Source organism: Mus caroli, unplaced genomic scaffold (assembly GCF_978045245.1).
Source record: "Mus caroli unplaced genomic scaffold, Mus_caroli_1 scaffold_11, whole genome shotgun sequence".
NCBI classification, from domain to species: Eukaryota; Metazoa; Chordata; class Mammalia; order Rodentia; family Muridae; genus Mus; species Mus caroli.
In genome coordinates, this window is record NW_028227266.1 from 107,404,539 (window position 1) to 107,424,967 (window position 20,429).

General features: G+C 50.3%; 1 protein-coding gene across 1 annotated transcript; it reads right to left on the reverse strand.

Annotated features, from left to right (window-relative positions):
* Positions 1 to 111: 111 nt before the first annotated feature.
* On the reverse strand, positions 112 to 19,207 carry P4htm (prolyl 4-hydroxylase, transmembrane). Its single transcript, XM_021172880.3, has 9 exons — positions 18,805 to 19,207; positions 18,484 to 18,565; positions 5,093 to 5,283; positions 4,447 to 4,543; positions 3,440 to 3,602; positions 1,934 to 2,119; positions 1,254 to 1,344; positions 952 to 1,075; positions 112 to 542 (listed from the first exon to the last, which is right to left on the reverse strand). The coding sequence occupies exons 1-9, from the start codon at positions 19,159 to 19,161 to the stop codon at positions 322 to 324; spliced, it is 1,512 nt and encodes a 503-aa protein (XP_021028539.3). The 5' UTR covers positions 19,162 to 19,207; the 3' UTR covers positions 112 to 321.
* Positions 19,208 to 20,429: the final 1,222 nt, after the last annotated feature.

Sequence of the window (20,429 nt, forward strand, 5' to 3'; positions counted from 1 at the left end):
CTCCTGATTGGCCGGATCAGAGTCACCCCCCCCACACACACACGCGTGAGACTAGCCGGGAGGGGCGGTGGGCCTCCCCTCCCCCAAGCGGGCGCTTAGCTCGCCGGCCCCTGGCTGGAAGCCCTGTAGTTTTATTTAACGGAGCAGCATGGAGGCTGTACACCAATAAATAACGAGAATGTAGGAACTGCGCCTTTGATCGCGGCTGCAGGCAGGGAGGACTAGGGCAAGAGGTCGGCCAGAACTTCAGTCTGCAGTAGGACAGAGGACCTGCAGGGTCTTTGACATTGGGCAGCGGGTGACTCGCTTCAGGGCCTTGCGTCAGAGCTCCACACGGGCATCACTGTAGGCCCGGTCCAAGGCCCACTCGGGCTGTGAGTCCGTGCCACCTTCCCGAGCCAGTCGAGCCATCTCCTGCTGGAACAAGGCTTGCCGTGCCCGGCTAGGGTCCACATTGATCCAGTTGTTAGCGATCCATTTGGTGCCGCGGGTGACCAGGCAGCCCCCATGCAACGAGTAGTCGTCCACTTCACCCACCCAGCCTGGGGTAAGGAGGTGACATGAACAAAGGACAAGTTAGGGAGGGGAAAACTCTAGATTGGCTCAGCCTGAGCTGTGCACACATCTAATCCCCATGGAAGGACTTGGCGTCTCACCCACTAAGGCATGGTCAACATACTGGCCCTTAAAACCAAGCTTCCTTGATTCTGAGCCTGGCCATAGCTCTTCCCAGCCTGGGTTGTGGAGAGAAGTTTCCCTACCCCAGACAGCAGGAAGGCTGGTGCGCAAGGGCGGTGGGCGGAGATAACCCAAGATACTGTACTAGTGCTACTGTGCTTTGCAATCACTGGTTATGGAACACAGAAACAGAAACAGTCCTCCAAGAGAGCAGGAGGGAGAGATGAGTTCCCTCAGAGAAGCCGAAGACCTGGCCATGAGTAAAGCCCTCACCTTGCCCATCAGGAAGGTAGTTGTACCAAAAGACTGCAGTTCCTTGCTGGGGCTTGACACGAAGGTTGCCCTTGTCACAGTGCCTTCGAGTGTCTCGGAGATCGACATTATCCTGAATCAGACTCTGTAGGCAACAAGGTGAGGCTGTTTATGGACTGCCTGCCATTGCAGGACCAGGCAGCCAAGGTTGGCTGGAGGGAAAACAGGCAGATGTGCCCTCGTCCCAGGTCTGGAAGGGTGTGTACACACTTGCCCAAGGTCCTACCAGCCCAAGAGTAATAGAACAGCTCACTGGCCCTTACCATTTCATCATAGGTCCTGTTGTCTGCCACAGGGAAGACGGTCTCACCCCCACCGGTGACATTGTTCAAATAAAACAGCACTGTCATGTAGCTGTAAGGCAGGGGGGAGGCTGCTGTGTAGATCCCCAACTGTGGACATTCCCACTTGTGGGCAGGATACCCAGGGCCCACAGGGTCAGGCTAGGATAGCTAAGACATCTCTCCAGCCCTCTTCCCCACAGAGTCACTCTCCTTGTGTGGCCAAGATCACAGGTGCACTTAGGTAAGTTTGTGACCTTAAACCAAAGATCTGGCTGGGGAAAGTAAGCTGATAGTAGCAGGAATATCATGTAAAGTCTCCTTGCAACTGGGAGGACTGAGCAGGCAGGAGGGCACAACTGTATAAACTGAGGCAGGGACCTCCAACAATGGCGTCAAGACCAGTGCTTACAGGGCCAATTTCCAGTATCCGTGGATATCTAGATCTGTTTTCATTTGAAATAGATACAGTGGCCAGGGGCTACCACTTTCTAGTTACTCCATAAAGAGTGAAGAGGAGACTTGGGGGAAAGGTAGGGGTATGGCTGACCAAATGGCCCAGTGTGTCCTTGGTCCAATAGCAGGTAATACATGTCCTCAAGGCACCCGGGCTGGGAACTGAAGCCCCACCTCCCCACCCCACCCCCATGGGAGGTACTTGCCGACAGGAGGTCTCAAACGGTACAGATTCATTGGCTACCAGCTTGGTATGGGAGCAGATGGTCTCTGGGTACACGGGTCCGCTGTCCACATGGGCATGGTAGTGACCTCCCTCACCATATCGTACAACCTGTAGTGGCTCACTGAACTCCACAATCTCCGGGGAAAGGCGAGTGAGGCGCAGGACCCTGGTAGGCAGCAGGTATTCAGCAGGATGCCCACCTGAAGGAGCTGACCAAGGTGCATCCTGGGCCAGCCACAAGCTTTACCCCTGCCCACCTCCCCTGGAAGTCCCACGAGCCATGCTGGACTTGATTTCTAAGAGCAGGAAGGCTGTCATGTAATGATTTCATCGTTGTGGGCTTGCCTAACATGTACAAGGTCTTAGGTTTGATCCTAGCACACCAGAAACTGATGTGGTGTGTGCCTGTAACCCCAGGACTTGGGACTCGGAGGCAGAAGCAGGTGGCAACTTTGAGGTGAGTCTGGGATACATGAGACCTTACACACACACACACACACACCACACACACACACCACACACCACACACACACACACCACACACACACACACACACACACACACACACACAGGGAGGGAGGGAGGGAGGGAGGGAGGGAGGGAGGGAGGGAGGAGAGCACAAAGACTCTGGTCTGTGATGGTGGTGTTGACCTCTTTATATCCCAGGCTGCCAGTCACAGAGAATCCAATTAATTGAGAAAACAAGATGGCCATACCCTCAGGAGGAGGAGGAGAGGTTAAGATTCCTCTCTGGAATAAAGTTGTTCATTTAAAAGCCTCTGTTTTTATCTTTTGTTTTCTTCCTGTTATTATTTAGATAGGATCTAATGCAGCCCCGTGTCGGCCTGGAACTCTGTAGCCTAGGCCAATCTTAAACTCCTGATGCCTCCATCTCTGCCTCCCAAGTTCTGGGATTGGAGCTGTGCGCAGCAAGGCCTGGTTTTCTGCAGTGTGATCACAGGCTAGGCAAGCCCTTGACCAACCAAGCCATGTCCTTTCCTCATCTTTCCAGGGTTTCTGAGACAGTTTCACTCCCTAGTGTCAGGCCTTAGCTACAGACTGCAGGATGACGGGCATGCGGTCTTAGCCTGGCTTATGACGATGTCTGTTCAAGGGACAGGGATTCTCTGATCAGAAATAAGTCCTCATTTTCCTAATTAACAGAAAATAAATATTCGATTGATTTTTATTTTCAAGACAGGTTTCCTCTCTGTAGCCCTGGCTGTCCTGGACTTGCTTTGTAGACCAGGCTGGCCTCGAACTCATAGACATCCACTTGCTTCTGCCTCCTGAGTGCTGGGATTAAAGGCATGTGGCACCATGCCAGGCTTGATTTATTTCTAAGACAGTTTGTTTGCCCACAGTCAGGCTAATGTGCATTCAATAGCTGCCTGTTCTTCAGAGTCCCCATCAGTTCCGTCCCTTTGGCTCTGGCAAAGGACTTGTGAGGCCACCCTGCCCCAGGAAGGATGATTGCGATGCTCACCTCTGGCGGATGGCACGCATGACGTGATGCGCTCCCTCTCCCTGGTGGAGCCATGTGTGGTGGCTGTTCCTCACCAGCTCATTGGATTCTGCCTTATGGCTCCTCATGTACTTGTGGAAGTCTCGGAGGTCCATGTTGGAAAATTCCTGCAGACTCAGCACGCCTGCGCAGAGCACCCTCATCAGTGCCTAATGCCAGGCCAATGTGGAGAAGCACAGTGGCAGGCGGCACCTCCCTACCTACCCCAAAGGTAGCGGCAGCCCCTGGCCTCAGGCACTGGGGGGCCATGTGTCCCCACCTGGACTCGGGTCAGATGAACCTGGTTTCTGTCACATCGGGCCCTGAGGGAAGACCCAGAGAAGTTTGTTTTCTGTTTAAACCTTGATTTGGTCCCGAAAACCCAGACAGCCAGAGCAGGGTCTCTGTAGGACATTTGGGCCACATGACCAAGATGGCCCTGGGCTCTGCCACCTGTCCTGTAGCAGTGTGAGCCATGCTCCAACCTATAGAGTGTGAGGAGAGAGGTCAGCCTGTGCTGAGTCTCTCCCAGGGCCTTTCACACTGTAGTGTGAAAGCAGGGCTAGTCGCCAGAAGTCCCCTCAAGTCCCATCCTGGGAGGAACCATGTTGGCCAGCCCTTCCTGCTACAATACCAGTTACCCTAGCAAAAAAAAACCCCAAACTCCTGACCACCCCACAGATGAGAAGACTCCTCTCTTCCTGCTCAGACCACTAAGCAGAGGTATCCCTCTGGGGTTCTGGAAGAGTGGGTGGCTTTGCTGTAATTCTTCTATCCTTTGGCCTAGACTGAGAGCCAGCCACAGGCTCCAGGTGAATTTTCACTCCAGGTTCGATAGAAACCCAGATCCTCACATCCCTAACTCTGTGCACTTTCAAAGCTGGGCATGAAAGCTGCCTGCTGCAGGGGAGGGGCCCCTGCACTTTTCAGGGCGTGCTCCTGGGAGGAGACAGCTCACAAGCACGGAACAGTGGAAGGTGTGCGCTCACCATCACCATCGGGGTCTGCCTTGATTGCAGAGTACATCTCCTGAATGTTCTCTGGAGTCATCCACCGTCCATTTCCCAGGCGAGTCTGGGCCAGGACCTAAAGCATAGTAGCAAAGAGTCACCAAAACAGACAGGACACGGGGCTTGCTGTAGAGCTAAAGGTTTCAGTGCCAGGGCATGAGTGAAGAAGACACAGGAACGCCGAGGCCTCTGTGCAGTCCAGTGATAGCCATGAGAAAGCAGGTCCAGTGTGAGAAGTGAACGACATCCGCTCTCAGGAGTCCTTAGGTGAGGGTGTGGGAGAGAAAGATGCAGGCTGACTGGTACTCGGGACTTAACTCTATCATCACCTTTAGACATGGCAGCAAGAAACTCAGCCCGCAGAAGGTACGCTTCTAAAAATAACTAGTGATAACAGCCTTCCCTATGAAGGGACTTCCTTGCCATCCTCTGGAGTCTCTGGGGCAGTAAGGGACTGTCAGAGGAGAAAGTGGATGGACCCCAGGCTGGGGGCATGTCCAAGCAAGCCTGGGGTAGCATTTGATTGCAGAGGCCAGGGCTAAGCTAGACCAGACTCCTGGCAACTGGAACGGTCATTTTAGGCATTTTCTCCAGTACCCACCCACATGGCCGGTGGGGTCCTAACCTCTCGGAGCTGCAGGCGACCGTCGTGGTTCTGATCCAACAGCTGGAAGAGGTCCAGCTGGCTGACCTGCATGGCGCTCATCGCCTCCTCGTACTCCTCCGTGGGCAGGATCTGGCTTCGCTGTAAGCCTTTCATCTGTGCCAGGTGGATGATGAGTCGACATTCCTCGTCACTCAGGAAGCCTGGGATTTCTGCAGGAAGAGGGTGTGTGTGTGTGTGTGTGGGGGGGGTGATGCTGATGACTGAGCTGGAGTACTGGGCATCAAGTACTCCTTCTACCCCCGTCTGTCCTTGGGTGGCCACTTTCCGTCCACCAATCTGCAGTTTGCTGTTTCTGAGAACAGGGTCTTACTGTATAATCCTGGCTGGCCTGAAATTTGCTCTGTAGACCAGGCTGGCCTCAAAACTCATAGAGATCTGCCCGTCTCTGTCTCTTGAGTGCTGGGATTGAGGGCGTAGGCACCTGGCAGACCATCTATTAAGGTTGAGTTGCCCTACAAGGTTCTTATCAGTGTTTGGGATAAGAGGTCTCTTGTCCTATCTCATTTGGTGACAATACACACTTTTAAGGAGGGGAGGGCTGCTCATGGGAGTGAGCTAGGCCTAAGCCAGAGATCCACTGATCCACCACCTCAGCATGGACCTGAAGGCTGCAGGGTGAACTTGAACAGCAGAGGGTTGACCTCTTTTTTTTTTTTTTTTCTTTTCCGACAGTGCTGGGGATTGAACCCAGGACCTTGCACATACTAGGCAAATGCTCTACCACTGAGGTACACCCTAACTTCCAGACAACTTTGTGGTTACTATTGTATTTGAGACAGTGTCTCACAGAGTCCAGTATGACCTCGGCCTTGCTATGTAGCTGAGGATATCCTTGAACTATTCTGGTCCTTCCATCTTGGTCTCCTAAGTGCTAAGATTACAGGTGTGAGCCGGGCGTGGTGGCGCATGCCTTTAATCCCAGCACTCGGGAGGCAGAGGCAGGTGGATTTCTGAGTTTGAGGCCAGCCTGGTCTACGAAGTGAGTGCCAGGACAGCCAGGGCTACACAGACAGAGAAACCCTGTCTCGAAAAACCAAAAAAAAAAAAAGATTACAGGTGTGTATCAACACACTCAGCTTGACTTCTTCCTGGGTATGTATGTATATATGTATATATGTATGTGTGTGTGTGTGTGTATATATATATATATATATATATATATATATATATATATATACATACCCAGGCTTGGAACTTGCTACGTTGACCAGGTGCCAAGTGCCTAGACTAAAAGGCCTATACACCACCCCCCTGGCTGCATTTATATTTGAAGACCAGAGGGATCGTGACTGGTTCTTGCTTTTAGTCTTCCTTTCAGCATCATCTAAGACATCCAATACTTAGAGCAGTGGTCCTCAGCCTCCCTGATGTTGCCACCCTTTAATATAGCTCCTCATGTTGTGGTGATCCCCAGCCATAAAATTATTTTTTGTTGCAACTTTATTTGTTTGTTTGTTTGTTTGTTTGTTTGTTTTTCCAGACAGGGTTTCTCTGTGTAGCCATCACTGTCCTGGAACTCACTCTGTAGACCAGGCTGGCCTAGAACTCAGAAATCTGCCTGCCTCTGTTTCCCAAGTGCTGGGATTAAAGGCGTGTGCCACCACGCCTAGCTTGTTGCAACTTTATAATTGTTTTTTTTTCCCACTAGTTATGAATTGTAATTGTGTGATATTCAAAGGGATCACTACCCACAGTTTGAGAATCACTGCTCTGGGTAGAGCGGAGCTCTGTTCAAGTATTAGTACTGAGAAGTCAGTGGGTATCGCTTAGGATGCTCCAGTCCCTCCATACCCTGAGAAAAGACTGTTGGCCCTAGGACTTTGTCCACACACCAGCCACTGCTGGCAGGTGGTTTAAAGGAGCTAGACCCTGAACCTCAAAAGTGAACAACCCACATCTCACAGCCCAGATGCTTCCTGGCCCCACCTACATAACCTTAGAAAGAAAGAAAGAAAGAAAGAAAGAAAGAAAGAAAGAAAGAAAGAAAGAAAGAAAGAAAGGAAGGAAGGAAAAGGATACCCTTGAGAGATAAGAAGCCAGCAGAGAAAAAGGTTGTACTGCCTCCTGCAGAGTAGCCTGCCATCTCTCTGCCATGCCTCTAGGATGACACAGCAACACTGCCAAGAAGACTGGCCCTATGACAAGATGGGAGCCATTTTTAATAATGACCACAGCCAATCACACTCTGCCAACGTTACTTCGGTACTTTGCTAAGCATTCCTGACAGCTCTGTAATCTCTCCAGCCAGGTCCTGTACCTCTGCAGTATGGGAAGAATCCCAAGCACAGAAAGATCAGTGCTCTATCCAGGACCACCCAGATATTATACCCAGAACCAGATTGGAAATCACAGTTAATTTCCAAGGGTAGGTGTTGGGGCTCCAGATGTGGTAACATTGAAGATAGAACAGGATAAAGACGCCCATCTAACCTGCAGGACCATAAAAGGTTGTGAGCAGACAGACGCTAGCTGCGCTGCTGACCAATAGGCTGGTTCAGTTGCTTATCAGTTTTCATCTCTTGGTTGCTAAAGACAGAGAACTTAAAATAGAAATGAAAAAGGGGGGCGGAGGAAGATGCAGGCCCGGAGCCCAGATTTCTTTATTATTAAGTACCAGGAATCTGCGAATCCATGGAGATAATTCTAACCCCGCCCCCTTGATGACAAAGCCCTGGATTTGATTCCTAGCGAGCACCACATAAAACTGGGTGTGGTGAGACACACCTGCAATCCCAGGACTTGGGAGCTGGAGGAGGGTCAGAAGTTCAAGATCACCTTCTGCCACATAGCAAATTCAATCCCAGCCTGAGCTACAAGAGACCATGTCTTAGATAAAACAAAACAGAGCAAGCAAACAAGTTAAGTCAGTCAGTTGGGGTCTAATTAGGCAGGTGCAGGGACGTGAGAGTTTTGCAAAAACCCTCAGAACTTTCTGAGTGGACACAGCCCTTAACCCCAGCTCATTAAGACCAAGACAAGGAAACTGATAGAGGCTTTGACACAGTGGCATCGTATACTGACATAGCACTTAGCACCTAACAGAGTGTATGACAAAGCCATGGCACTGTACCACGACACTGGACACCCTGAGATGCATCTGACCCAGCCCATGACATAGCAGCCAAGGCTATTCAATGGCGGATTTCCTGTTGCCCCACCTTGCCCAAGGGATGCCACCCAATGCCCTGTGAGTCTTCCTCTGCCCCGTCTTTAACCCCAAGTGCTTTGAGAAAAAGGGCAGAGGCTCCCAGGTGCAGAGTAGCTCGGATGTGTGTGGTCCCCCAGCCAGGGCCTGCTCTGGAAGGCCAGTTCCAATCCTTTTGTCATCTATCAGTATTGGGTATTGGTGTGGGGGAGGGAAGAAATGAAGATTTGTTTTTGTTAGTGTTCCTGGCAGAGAGAAGCAAGTACCCGGGGGCAGAGAACCTGTGCTTTTGGTTTCTTGTTCTGTTACCAGAAACTATCAAAGTCTCTTGAATGTCAAGATAGGACAGGAGGGATGCCACTGGAACAGAGACCCCCGGGCTCCATTCCAGTAAATTGTGGAAGCTCTGTCTGCCCAAGGGATGCTGGCAAGAGATGAAGCCTAAAGGTCACAAGGCGGCTTGTTCCATCGCAGCTTAACTCGCCTCGGAACAGCTTTTGTTCAGCTCCCTCTGGGCAGAGCAAGCCCCTCCCGGAGCTCTGGATTATCAGTAGCAGCGAGAATGGAGTTCTTTCAGAACTCAAAGGCCAGGGCGCAGGACACTGCGCCAGAGGCTGCGGTGTCAAAGAACTTTCAGTATGGGGCGGGGGTGCCGGAGGTGGGGGTGGACCACATGCTCCATCTGGGTCGGAGGTAAAAATCCAGGGTGTGGGGCCCTCCCTTAGCCCTCTCTGGATGGGGATGATTAAGAAGCTGGTGGGGGAGGTGCACTGGAAAGCTGGAAAAAAGCCTGGGTTAGAGGGAGGAGGCAGGAGATAAAGGGGGGAAGGGCTGAGGTATGAGATGTGGCCCAAGCAGTCAGCCAGGCTGCAGAGCTGTTGCTAGGTGACCACAGTGCTGTTGCCCAGCAACCAGAGTATTCCTTGCTATAAGGCAGTGCTAGGAACACAAGAGGCTCCACTTGATCACCCAGCTTCTCCCACACCACAGAGTCATTAACATGTCGCAGCCAGTGACAAGCCTTGTAAGCCAGCTGTGTGGCCTTCATAGCCAGGTGTGGCTTTTCCTGGTGAACTAACTATCCTCCATAGAGACTTCCCTGTGTGCTACCGTCGATCTGTGTCACAGCAGATGTCAAGACCTCCCCCCCGGAGTACCCAGAGTGGGTCTTGGCATAATGTCTCCACTATATTCAATGTCATAGTCAAACCACACCCATTTTGAATCATTCCTGGGGGGACCATGTAAACTGATGGGGAGGAACCCCCCAAAACAGGCTGCTGTGGGGGGCACACAGGTGGAGGCTGGGCAGCAGGACCTGCATCCTCACTCCCGTGTCACCTCCCCTGCTATGCAGCATAGCAGCTGAAATAGGGACCATTAGTGACTTGCAGCCTTACCCAAGGCGTCCTGGACATGTTTCCTATCAGGGACTCTGGAGAGTGTGTGAGACAGGCCTCTTTTCCGGTTGTTCGCCATTGCATGTGCCAGTAGGCTAGGGGCCCTGCAAGTCCAGGATTCTCCTATCTCCACCTCTCATCGGAATACCAGAACTACAGGTGTGTCATAGTGTGCCCAGCTTTTACGTGGGTTTTGTGAACTTCCCTGGCAAGCAGTGCCCCCACTGAGCCATCTCTCCAGTCCCTGCCTTTATGCATCATATACACGTGTGTGAACCATGCATGACGCATGTAGGAGAGAGACCTGTGTTCTAAGCTTGAATAGAATAAAAAAAACATACTTCTTTTTTTTTTTTTGGTTTTTTGAGACAGAGTTTCTCTGATAGCCCTGGCTGTCCTGGAACTCACTTTGTAGACCAGGCTGGCCTCGAGTGCTGGGATTAAAGGCATGAGCCACCACGCCCAGCTAAAAACATACTTCTTTAGGGTGGTGTAGTACTGCTAGAACATCAATAGAAACAAACAAATAAGGACAAGCGGGGAGTGGTGGTGGGTACCTGCCAAACCAGCGCGTGGAGCATAGAGGCAGGGGGATCCAGAGATCAAAGTCAACCTTGGCTATACAGAGAGTTCCTGGCTTCGTGAGATTCTCAACAAACAGAAACTGTGTAAGGAGAATGGCTTCCTGGGAGCCTGATTCAGAGGGCTGAGCATCTTAATTAGCCGTGTGGAGAGGCCAGAGAGAGCACTCCTGGGGACAACCTAGCTCACCCTTTAGTCCCATAATTCAGTCTACAGTGAAGGACAGACCGGCACCACAGCACACACTCTGGCTATGGGCACTGTGATGTGACTCAAGACTAGAGCAGTTGAATTTGGGATCCCTACCCTCATCAGAGTTGATGATCACCATGTAACATGGCTGTTCCCTGATGTCATGTGAGCTCCTTCCAGGACTGCAATACAGGAAGTGAGCGTTAGCAGGAAGGTGCAGGGGGCCACCTGTTGGTAACTACAGTTTATGTGTAGAGCTGAGACCATCAAACCTTGTGGCTGGCTCTCTATGGGTAACACCACCCCTGGTACCATGGATAGGGGCTAGAAATTCTGCCAGGTCTGGGGTCACACAGGGAACCCCAAGTGCTCAGGAGACTGAGACCAAAAAACTGCCAATTTGAAAAGAATGTTATTTATTTGACATGTTTGGTGTTTTGCCTTCATGTTTGCCCACGTACAGCGTGTGCGTGACTAATGACTGCAGAGGCAAGAAGAAGGTGTCAGACCCTCTGGCAGGGAGTCTATAGACAGGCTATGAGCTGACTGAACCTGGGTCCTCTGCCAGAGCAGAAAGTGCTCTTAACCACTGCTGTCATCTCGCTAGCTCCAAAGATCATTAATTTGTGGGTAGGTCTGGGGCACAGAGCAAGAGTTCTCCAAAGGAAGATTAACAGGGGCCGGGCTGGGTGACAGCTCCATCAGCGGGGTGGGGCACTTGCCTGGCAAGGGTGAGGGCCTGGGTTGCATTCATTGGTTTTGAGACAGGATCTTACTGAGCTTGGGCTCCCTCTGCCTCTGCTTTCAGGTGCTGGGATAAAAGGCGTGCCAACCATGACAGCTTAGAACCTGTGTTAGGAGCTCCAGCACCCAAGGAAAAGGCGAGGCAAGGATGACCCGAGGTGCCCACTGGCCAGCCAGACGAGCTTAATCAGTGAGTTACAGGTTTAGTGTGAAACTGTGTCTTTAAAAACCAAGGGGTGGGCTGGTGAGATGGCTCAGTGGGTAAGAGCACCCGACTGCTCTTCCAAAGGTCTAGAGTTCAAATCCCAGCAACCACATGGTGGCTAACAACCATCCGTAACTCGCCCTCTTCTGGAGTGTCTGAAGACAGCTACAGTGTACTTACATATAATAAATAAATAAATCTTTAAAAAAAAAACAAAAAAAAGGGGTGCTGGGCGTGGTGGCACACGCCTTTAATCCCAGCACTCAGGAGGCAGAGGCAGGCGGATTTCTGAGTTTGAGGCCAGCCTGGTCTACAGAGTGAGTTCCAGGACAGCCAGGGCTATACAGAGAAACCCTGTCTTGAAAAACCAAAAACCAAAAACCAAAAATAAATAAATAAATAAATACCAAGGAGAAAGCTGGGCAGTGGTGGCACATGCCTTTATTCCCAGCACTTGGGAGGCAGAGGCAGGCAGATTTCTGAGTTTGAGGCCAGCCTGGTCTACAGAGTGAGTTCCAGGACAGCTAGGGCTGTGCAGAGAAACCAAAACCAAAAAGAAAAAAAACAACCAAGGGAAAGCTGTTGGTGAGACAATCTCAGTGGGCAAAGGCACTCGCCACAAAACCCCGAGCTCAAGCCGGGCGTGGTGGCACACGCCTTTAATCCCAGCACTTGGGAGGCAGAGGTAGGCGGATTTCTGAGTTCGAGGCCAGCCTGTTCTACGAAGTAAGTTCTAGGTCAGCCAGGGCTACACAGAGAAACCCTGTCTTGAAAAACAAACAAACAAACAAACAAACAAACAAACAAACACCCGAACTCAATGCTCAATCCATGACGTAGGAGAGAACTGACCCCAGAAAGCCGACTTCTGTCCTCCACAGGCAAGTTCTGCATGTGTGCCTGGATCCATGTCCACACACATGTATAATAATAATAAAATATAAAAAATGACATGCGGAGTTGACCTGTAGCCTCTGTACATATATGTATACACGTGTACGTGCACATACATACATGTTAGAAGTGGTGGCTCATACCTGACATTCCAACCTTGAGAAGGGGAAAGCAAGAGGATTATCTTTGGTTCATAGTGAGTTCTGAGGCAGCCTGAGCTTTAGTGTGAGAGACTATGTTAATAAGAAAGAAATCCTGCTCCCCCACCCCTACCCCCCGAAAAAGAAAAAGTCACATCATATCATAGGTCTGTGATTCTCCAGACCTGATATTGGATGGGAGGATGATCAGTTATAAACCCATAGCTAGCGAGTAGCTAGGGCTACCCAGTAAGACCCTACCTCAAAAAGCAGAGTGGGAGGGGTCGGTTAAGAGAAAACAGAGCCACTGTAGGAAAGCGATTATTCTCAGCATGGTGTGGTAGTGCATGCTGTTGTTTTTTTTTTTTTTTTTTTAAGATGTATTTACTTATTTTATGTATATGAGTGCTCTAACTGCATGTACACCTCCATGCCAGAAGAGGGCATCAGAACCCACTACAGATGGTTGTGAGCCACCACATGGTTGCTGGGAATCAAATTCAGGACCTCTGGAAGAGCAACCAGTGCTCTTAACCTCTGAACCATCTCTCCAGTTTGTGGTGTTGTGGTTTGGTGTGTTCTGGAGGCCGAGGCATGAGGATTGCTGTGAGTTTTTTTTTTTTTTTTTTTTTTTTGGTTTTTCGAGACAGGGTTTCTCTGTGTAGCCCTGGCTGTCCTGGAGCTCACTTTGTAGACCAGGCTGGCCTCGAACTCAGAAATCCGCCTGCCTCTGCCTCCCGAGTGCTGGGATTAAAGGCGTGCGCCACCACGCCCGGCTATTGCTGTGAGTTTTGAACCCGTCTACATAGCAAGCTCCAGCATAGTCAGTATTACACTGTCTCAAAACGACAACAAAGATTCAGTTTCTGTACAGGCCTGTAACTCCTGACCATGCGAGGAAGAGGCAAGAGGAGACCAACCTGGGCTACATAGCAAGTTCTAAGTCCATGTCTGGGCTATTGAATTATCAGAAAATATAAACAAGCAAAACAAAGCCAGGATGAGAGAGAGAGCTTGTGTGGGCTCTTCTCTGCACTGAAGAATTTTTCTTCCACCGAGATGGGGTGGGGGAGGCTTGTTTCAGTTCACATCCCTTGGGCATCTGGTATGTCACAGATTGGGAGCTAAGAGCAGCAGGGCTAGGCTCAGAGCGAGCCATTCTCTCTAGCTCTGACTACCTCTCTTTTTTTTTTTTTTTTAAGATTTATTTATTATATGTAAGTACACTGTAGCTGTCCTCAGATACTCCAGAAGAGGGCGCCAGATTTCGTTACGGATGGTTGTGAGCCACCATGTGGTTGCTGGGATTTGAACTCTGGACCTTCGGAAGAGCAGTCGGCGCTCTTAACCACTGAGCCATCTCGCCAGCCCTCTGCCTACCTCTTGAGGATGACAGTGGGCATCAGGCCAATGGATGGCAGACAGGCAAGTACAGAAGACAGGCACACTCTGCTCTTCCCTGGGCACTGTAGCATCCTGGAGCTGCCGGGCTTTAGACCAACCTGCCCTGTGGTTTCTCTTTTCCAAAACTAGATTGCTTTTTGTTTTGAAAGTGGGTCTTTTTCTTTTTTTAATTATTATTTATTTTATGTATGTGAATACATTGTAGCTGTCTTCAGACACACCAGAAGAGGGCATTGGATCCCATTACAGATGGTTGTGAGCCACCATGTGGTTGCTGGGAATTGAACTCAGGACCTCTGGAAGAGCAGCCAGTGCTCTTAACTGCTGAGCCATCTCACCAGCCCATGAAAGAGGGTCTTATGTAGCCCAGGGTGACACTTTGAATCAGAATGCGCCCCCCCCCACTTCCCCCAGGATTCTTGTTTAAATATTTGGTCCTCAGTTGATAGAACTGTTTGGAAAGGAATAGGAGGTGTGGCCTTGTTGGAGGTGTGCCATTGGAGGCGGTGGGCTTTGAAACTTCAAAAGCCCAGGATAATTCCCAGTTGGCTCTCTGCCTTGAGCCAAGTGGGTCAGATGTAAACTCCAGTTACTGCTCCATCGCCATGGCTGCCTACAGCCACAAGCCCCGGCACGATGCTCATGGATTTACCCTCTGAAACATATAAGCCCAATAAACTCTTCCTGCTCTGCTGGCTTGGTCATGGCGTCTCTTCATAGCTAATGAAAGGTAACTAAGACAGCCAGGCTGACTTTGAACTCCCAGTCCTCCTCTTGCATCCACCTTCCAAGAGCTGGGATTAGCAGTTCACAGCTATAAATGAATGCCCCCCACCCCCCACCCCACCCCACCCCCAGACAGGGTTTCTCTGTATAACCCTGGCTGTCTTGGAACTCACTTTGTAGGCTGGCCTTGAACTCAGAAATCCGCTTGCCTCTGGCTGGGATTAAAGGCCTGTGCTACCACGCTGGGCTGCCCCAGGGCTTTCATGGTGAAACCTGAGATATCTCCCAGCAAGGGATCAGTAAGCAATGTAAATGTTTGGGGGAGAAATGAGGACTCAGAGAGTAAGCTGGGGCTCTATGAGCCTGAGCTCCTGACCTCTAACCCCTCACAACAGTCTTACATAGCCCAGGCTGGCCTCAAGCTTGCTAAGGATAACCTCAGACTCCTGATTTTCTTTCTTCTTCTGGCAGAGTGCTGCGATTCCAGGCCTACACTACTATCCCTACTGTGTTGTTGTGCTTGGTGCTGAAGTTTAAACCTACAGCCACTTTAGATAGACAGGCAAGTGTACTACCAGCTGGCTACATTCCTTCTTCCCATGTTTTTTTTTTTTTTTTTTTTTTTTTTGGTGATGGTGGAGAGGGGAGTTGTTTTTTTTTTTTTTTTCGAGACAGGGTTTCTCTGTATAGCTCTTGCTGTCCTGGAACTCACTCTGTAGACCAGGCTGGCCTCGAACTCAGAAATCTGCCTGCCTCTGCCTCCCAAATGCTGGGATTAAAGGCGTGTGCCACCACTGCCTGGCTTTCCCATGTTTTTTTTTGTTTTGTTTTTAAGATTTATTTATTTATTATGTATACAGCTGTATATGCCTGTATGTATGTCTGCAGGCTGAAGAGGGCACCAGATCTCATTATAGATGATTATGAGCTACCATGTGGTTGCTGGGAATTGAACTCAGGATCTCTGGAAGAGCAGCCAGTGCTCTGAGCCATCGCTCCAGCCACTAAAACTTGTTTTTGTTTTGTTTTGTTTTGTTTTTGTTTGTTTGTTTTTTTGAGACAGGGTTTCTCTGTATAGCTCTGGCTGTCCTGGAACTCACTTTGTAGACCAGGCTGGCCTCGAACTCAGAAATCCGCCTGCCTCTGCCTCCCGAGTGCTGGGATTAAAGGCGTGCGCCACCACGCCCGGCTTTGTTTTTGTTTTTTTTTAAAAAAGTAAAACAAAAATTATGTGAGTGTGTTGGCTGCATGTATGGATCACATGTGGTGCCTATACCCTGGAAGTGCTGGGTTCACCGGAACAGGAGTTAAAGCAGTCATGAGCTGCCACACGCACACACACTACCTACATATGTGTCCTGGGTGCCAGGGACAGGTCCTCTGCAATAGAAGCAAGTGCTCTTAACTACAAACAATTTCTCCAGCCCCTTTGATTTTTGGTTTTTGGTTGGTTGGTTTTGAGATTTGGACTCTTTGGTAACCCTGACTGGTGTGGAACTATATTTTTAGACCATGTTAGCCTTGAACTCAGAGATGTATCTGCCTCTGTACTCTGCCCGCAGCCCCCTCAACCCCAGTGCTGGGATTAAAGGAAGCCATAAAGCCTCTAATGTCGTCTGTCTGTCCATCCGTCCTGGTGTCCTGGTGTTGTTTTGCTTGTTGACACCCACTTCTGATATGTAGCCAAGGCACAGACTTGCTGTGTAGCCCAGGTTGGCCTCAAACTCAGGATCCTCCTGCCTCTCCCTCCCACATTCAGGAGTTACGCAGCACTCCTGAGGTTGCTGAGAGCCTCAGTTGTACCCTTTGAAAGTTTTGCCAGAACCTGGGTCCCATTTTGATGGCCCCAGCAGAGGGTTTACAGTCCTTTCATCTCTTCTGCTTGTAATTTACTCTTGGAGATTTCAAATCTGACTCTTTAGTTATCTTCTTTATAGGACAAGCTGCAAATTCCAAGGCCTCTAGTCTTAAGGTTCACCTAAGCTTGAATTAGACATATCATGCTGACTAATGAAAGTTCAACACTCGAACATGTCTGTTCACGGGCCTGGGGGCCTGGGTCTCTCTTTCTCAAGACCTGCCAGGCTGGATCTTCACTGTCCCTCAGGGAGGCCTCCTTCCTCTATCACAAGTCTCAGCCCAGGGCAAAATTCTGCCTCCTCTGTGGTCACTACCTTATCACATCCAGTTAACTGTTTGTCCTGTTTCTTTCTCATTACAATGCCAGCTTCAGAAGAAGCTGTTTCCAATGCCTGAATTAAGACCTGATACAGGCTTTACATTATTCACGGTAATATTGATAATAACACTTCACAGCCTTGTAGGCCCTTCTCACAACAGCATACACAGGACATCGCTATTTATAGTTCTTATCCAGAGCACCCGCCAGGGCCCTCTTGGCCTGACAGTAGAAGCATGCATTCGGCTTTGCACAGTCCTCTTCTTGTTTTACATTTTTAAAGACATGTTTGTTTTTTTTTATATGTACTACTGTTTTGCCTACATGTGTGTCCGTGTCCCATGTGTGTACCATGTGTGTGCCTGGTGCTTGAGGAGGTGTTGATCCGTGTGGATGTTGGGAATGGAACCCAGATTCTGTGTAACGAATAACTAGTGCTCTGCACCACCCTCGGAGCCAAAGAGAAGATTACACGCACAAACAAGCAAAGGCCATCTCTTTAAAAAAGGAGAAGAGGCTGGAGAGTTGGCTCGGTGGTGAAGAGCACTTGTTGAGGTTATCTTTGGACAGCATTTGCTACTAATCTGTCGCCTTCCAGAATCGGGGCAGTGTGGGAGCCTGGTAACCAGGGCAGAGGACAACTTGTGGGACTGGGTCCTTGCTTTCTACCATGTGGGTCGCAGGGGTTGAATTTAGACAGTCAGGCATTGTAGTACCTTTATCTGCTCAGCCATCTCCCCAAAGACCTCTTAATGCTCTCTACAAGCTCCATTCCCAGCCAAAGACAGCCCTGGGTCTGCTGATTCATACCACCAAGGCCATGGATAGATTGTTTTTGTTTTGTTTTGTTTGTTTGCTGTCATTGTTGTTTTGATACAGGTTTTCTCTGTGCAGTCTCAGTTGTCCTGAAACTTGCTCTGTAGATCAGGCTGGCCATGAACTCAGAGATCCACTTGCCTCTGCCTCCGAAGTGCTGGGATTAAAGGCAGGTGCCACCACTGCCCAGCTAGGGTTGCAGAAATTTAACCCGGGCAAGGTCCGTGGACATAGTGCCCTCACAATGTGACATTGATAGTCTTTGGAGGACTTTGGGGTCTTCACAACACCATGGTTAGGTGTTTGAAGCCTATCATTTACTAAGAACTCAGAAAACAGGAGCTGTGTGTGATGTGGCTAAAAAAGGTCACCCTAATAAGCTCTGCCCATGAAGGGTGGAAGACAGGAATTCTAAGAATCTTGAATACTGGAAACAAGAAGCTGGGCCTTTGAATGGTGCCCCTCTGGGGAGCTGCTGGCTTTGAGGGTTATCAGTTCATTGCAATATGGACGGCCTGATTCTCATCAGACCACAGGATTAGCTTTGGGAATGTGATCTCCCCAGAGGCCCCCCCCGAGGTCAGCTGGCACCTGGTTATCAGTCTCTCTCACCCTGCCCTGATCTGGAAGGTGATAGATTCATAGCACAGACTGCCCAAAGATAACTTCAATAAACAGTTGGAACATTTGTCTCAGGGTCGTGCTGCCTGCCCAGCCTATGATTGAAGGGTCTGCTGAGGGAAGTGTGGAAAAAGAACCTCTGTCCTGTTACGGAAAAGCGAGCTCTACTTTAGTAAACTGGATTCAGAGAGCGCATCTACGAAGCAGCCATGTTCAAAATAGAAAACACACGGTCAAAAGAAGCTTTGGGGTGGACACTGCAGCCTCCCCGGCCCTTCCCAGAAGTGTCCTGCAGACTTACCAAAAAGCAACGGCTTGAGGCTGAGGGTTCGGATGAAGTGATCCCTGCCCGCGACCACCTGGACTTTCCGCTCATATCCCACCTAAAGGAAAAGTACACAGCAGGCAGCTGGCGCGCCAGGCCGCACTGCTCAAGAAGTCCCGTGTCAGGGAGCGACAGTAGCAAAGTAAGTAGGCGCGCGCGTGACCCGCACACAGTGATGCAAGGAGCACCGTGGTGGCCCAGAGCTGAGCCACGGTTCCTTTTGCCTCGGCTTGGCAGTGCTTGAAGCTCCGCTCAGCGCCCGGGGCGGGAGTCGGGGGGGGGGGGGGATGTTCTTACCTTGATGCCCTCCAGCCGGGTGAGGGGACCCAAGGTTGGCACTGGCTGGGGGCTCTGCTCCCGGCGCTGGGGTCCGGGGTCTGTGCTCTCGTCTCCATTGCTGTAGTGCACGAAGAGCAGCAGGGCCAGCACGTTGCCCAAGTACAGGTGCACGAACACCATCAGCACCAAGAAGTAGGCACGGGAACAGATGCCCCGCGGCTTGCACAGTGGTCGCACCGGGGCGTCTTCATCATCGCCTGGTCCGGTCGCTGCCCCGGAAGGGCGATGCTCCGGTGGTAGCGGCCACTGAAGATTTGAGGCCTCTTCGACTGTCTCAGCCTCAGGCCGCTGCACGGTTGCCACCGCTGCCGCCATGGCGCCCAGGTCGCGCGCGCGCCCAGGGGAGGGGCCGCGGGGGTGCTCGCGCTGCGCAGTCGCTGGGACCCGGACGGCAGAGTCAGCGCGCCCGGCGGTCACTAGGAGACGGTGCTCAGGGATGCTGTGCCTACACGGAGCCGCACCCATCGGTCCATACTGAGATCCTGGGACCTCGCCCACACCGGGCTGGTCGTTTGTGGAGCTGTATATACTCCAGTGAAGAAGGCCATCCACAAACGTGGAGGCACATCAGCGGAGCACCGTTAGGACAGACACCATTGCAACTAGTAGTTTCTTGGTTCCCGGAAGAAGACGCCCCCTCCCCCGCGCCCCCAGAAAAGTGTAGTGGGCATTTTCTCACTCCTGGGAGAAGGGAGTCAGAAACGGGACATACGACATAGTGGAATGCTGAGGCCAATGACTGCACACCCGATGATGAGATTATAGAGCAGTTCCCACGGGTTTGGTTTATTTAACTAAAACATTTTATGTCTATGGGGTGGTTGTTTATGGGTATGTGCACTCCACGCATGTCTGTATATGAGGGCAGAAGGGGCGTTGGAGCTGGAGAGACAGCCGTTTGTAAGTCTCTATGTTGGTGCTGGGACTAGGACCGGTGTGTTCTCCAAGAACTTTTATGGATCTTAGCTAAAGAGCCTCTCTCCAGCTTCTGTTTTTGCTTTTTTATTAAAAATTTTATTAAAAATTTTTTTCTTTCTTTTTTTTTTTTTTTTTTTTTTTTTTTGGTTTTTCGAGACAAGGTTTCTCTATGTAGCCCTGGCTGTCCTGGAACTCACTTTGTAGACCAGGCTGTCCTCAAACTCAGAGATCTGCCTGCCTCTGGCTCCCGAGTGCTGGGATTAAAGGCATGTGCCACCATGCCCGGCTTATTATTAAAAATTTTAAAACAAGACACACAAACAAAAAACCAAACCAAAAAACAAAAACCAACCCAGACAGGGTCTCATATAGTTCAGGCTGGCTCATCAAACTTGAAAGGAGCAGAGGATAAATTTATTCTCCTGCCTCCACCTCTCAAATGCTGGAGTTAGGGCTGGAGAGATGGCTCAGTGGTTAAGAGTACCGATTGCTCTTCCAAAGGTCCTGAGTTCAAATCCCAGCAACCACATGGTGGCTTACAACCATCAGTAATGAAATCTGATATCCTCTTCTGGAGTATCTGGATATAGCTACAGTGTTTTATATTATTTATATAATAAATCTTTTTTTTTAAAATGCTGGAGTTACTAGGTATGTACCAAGAT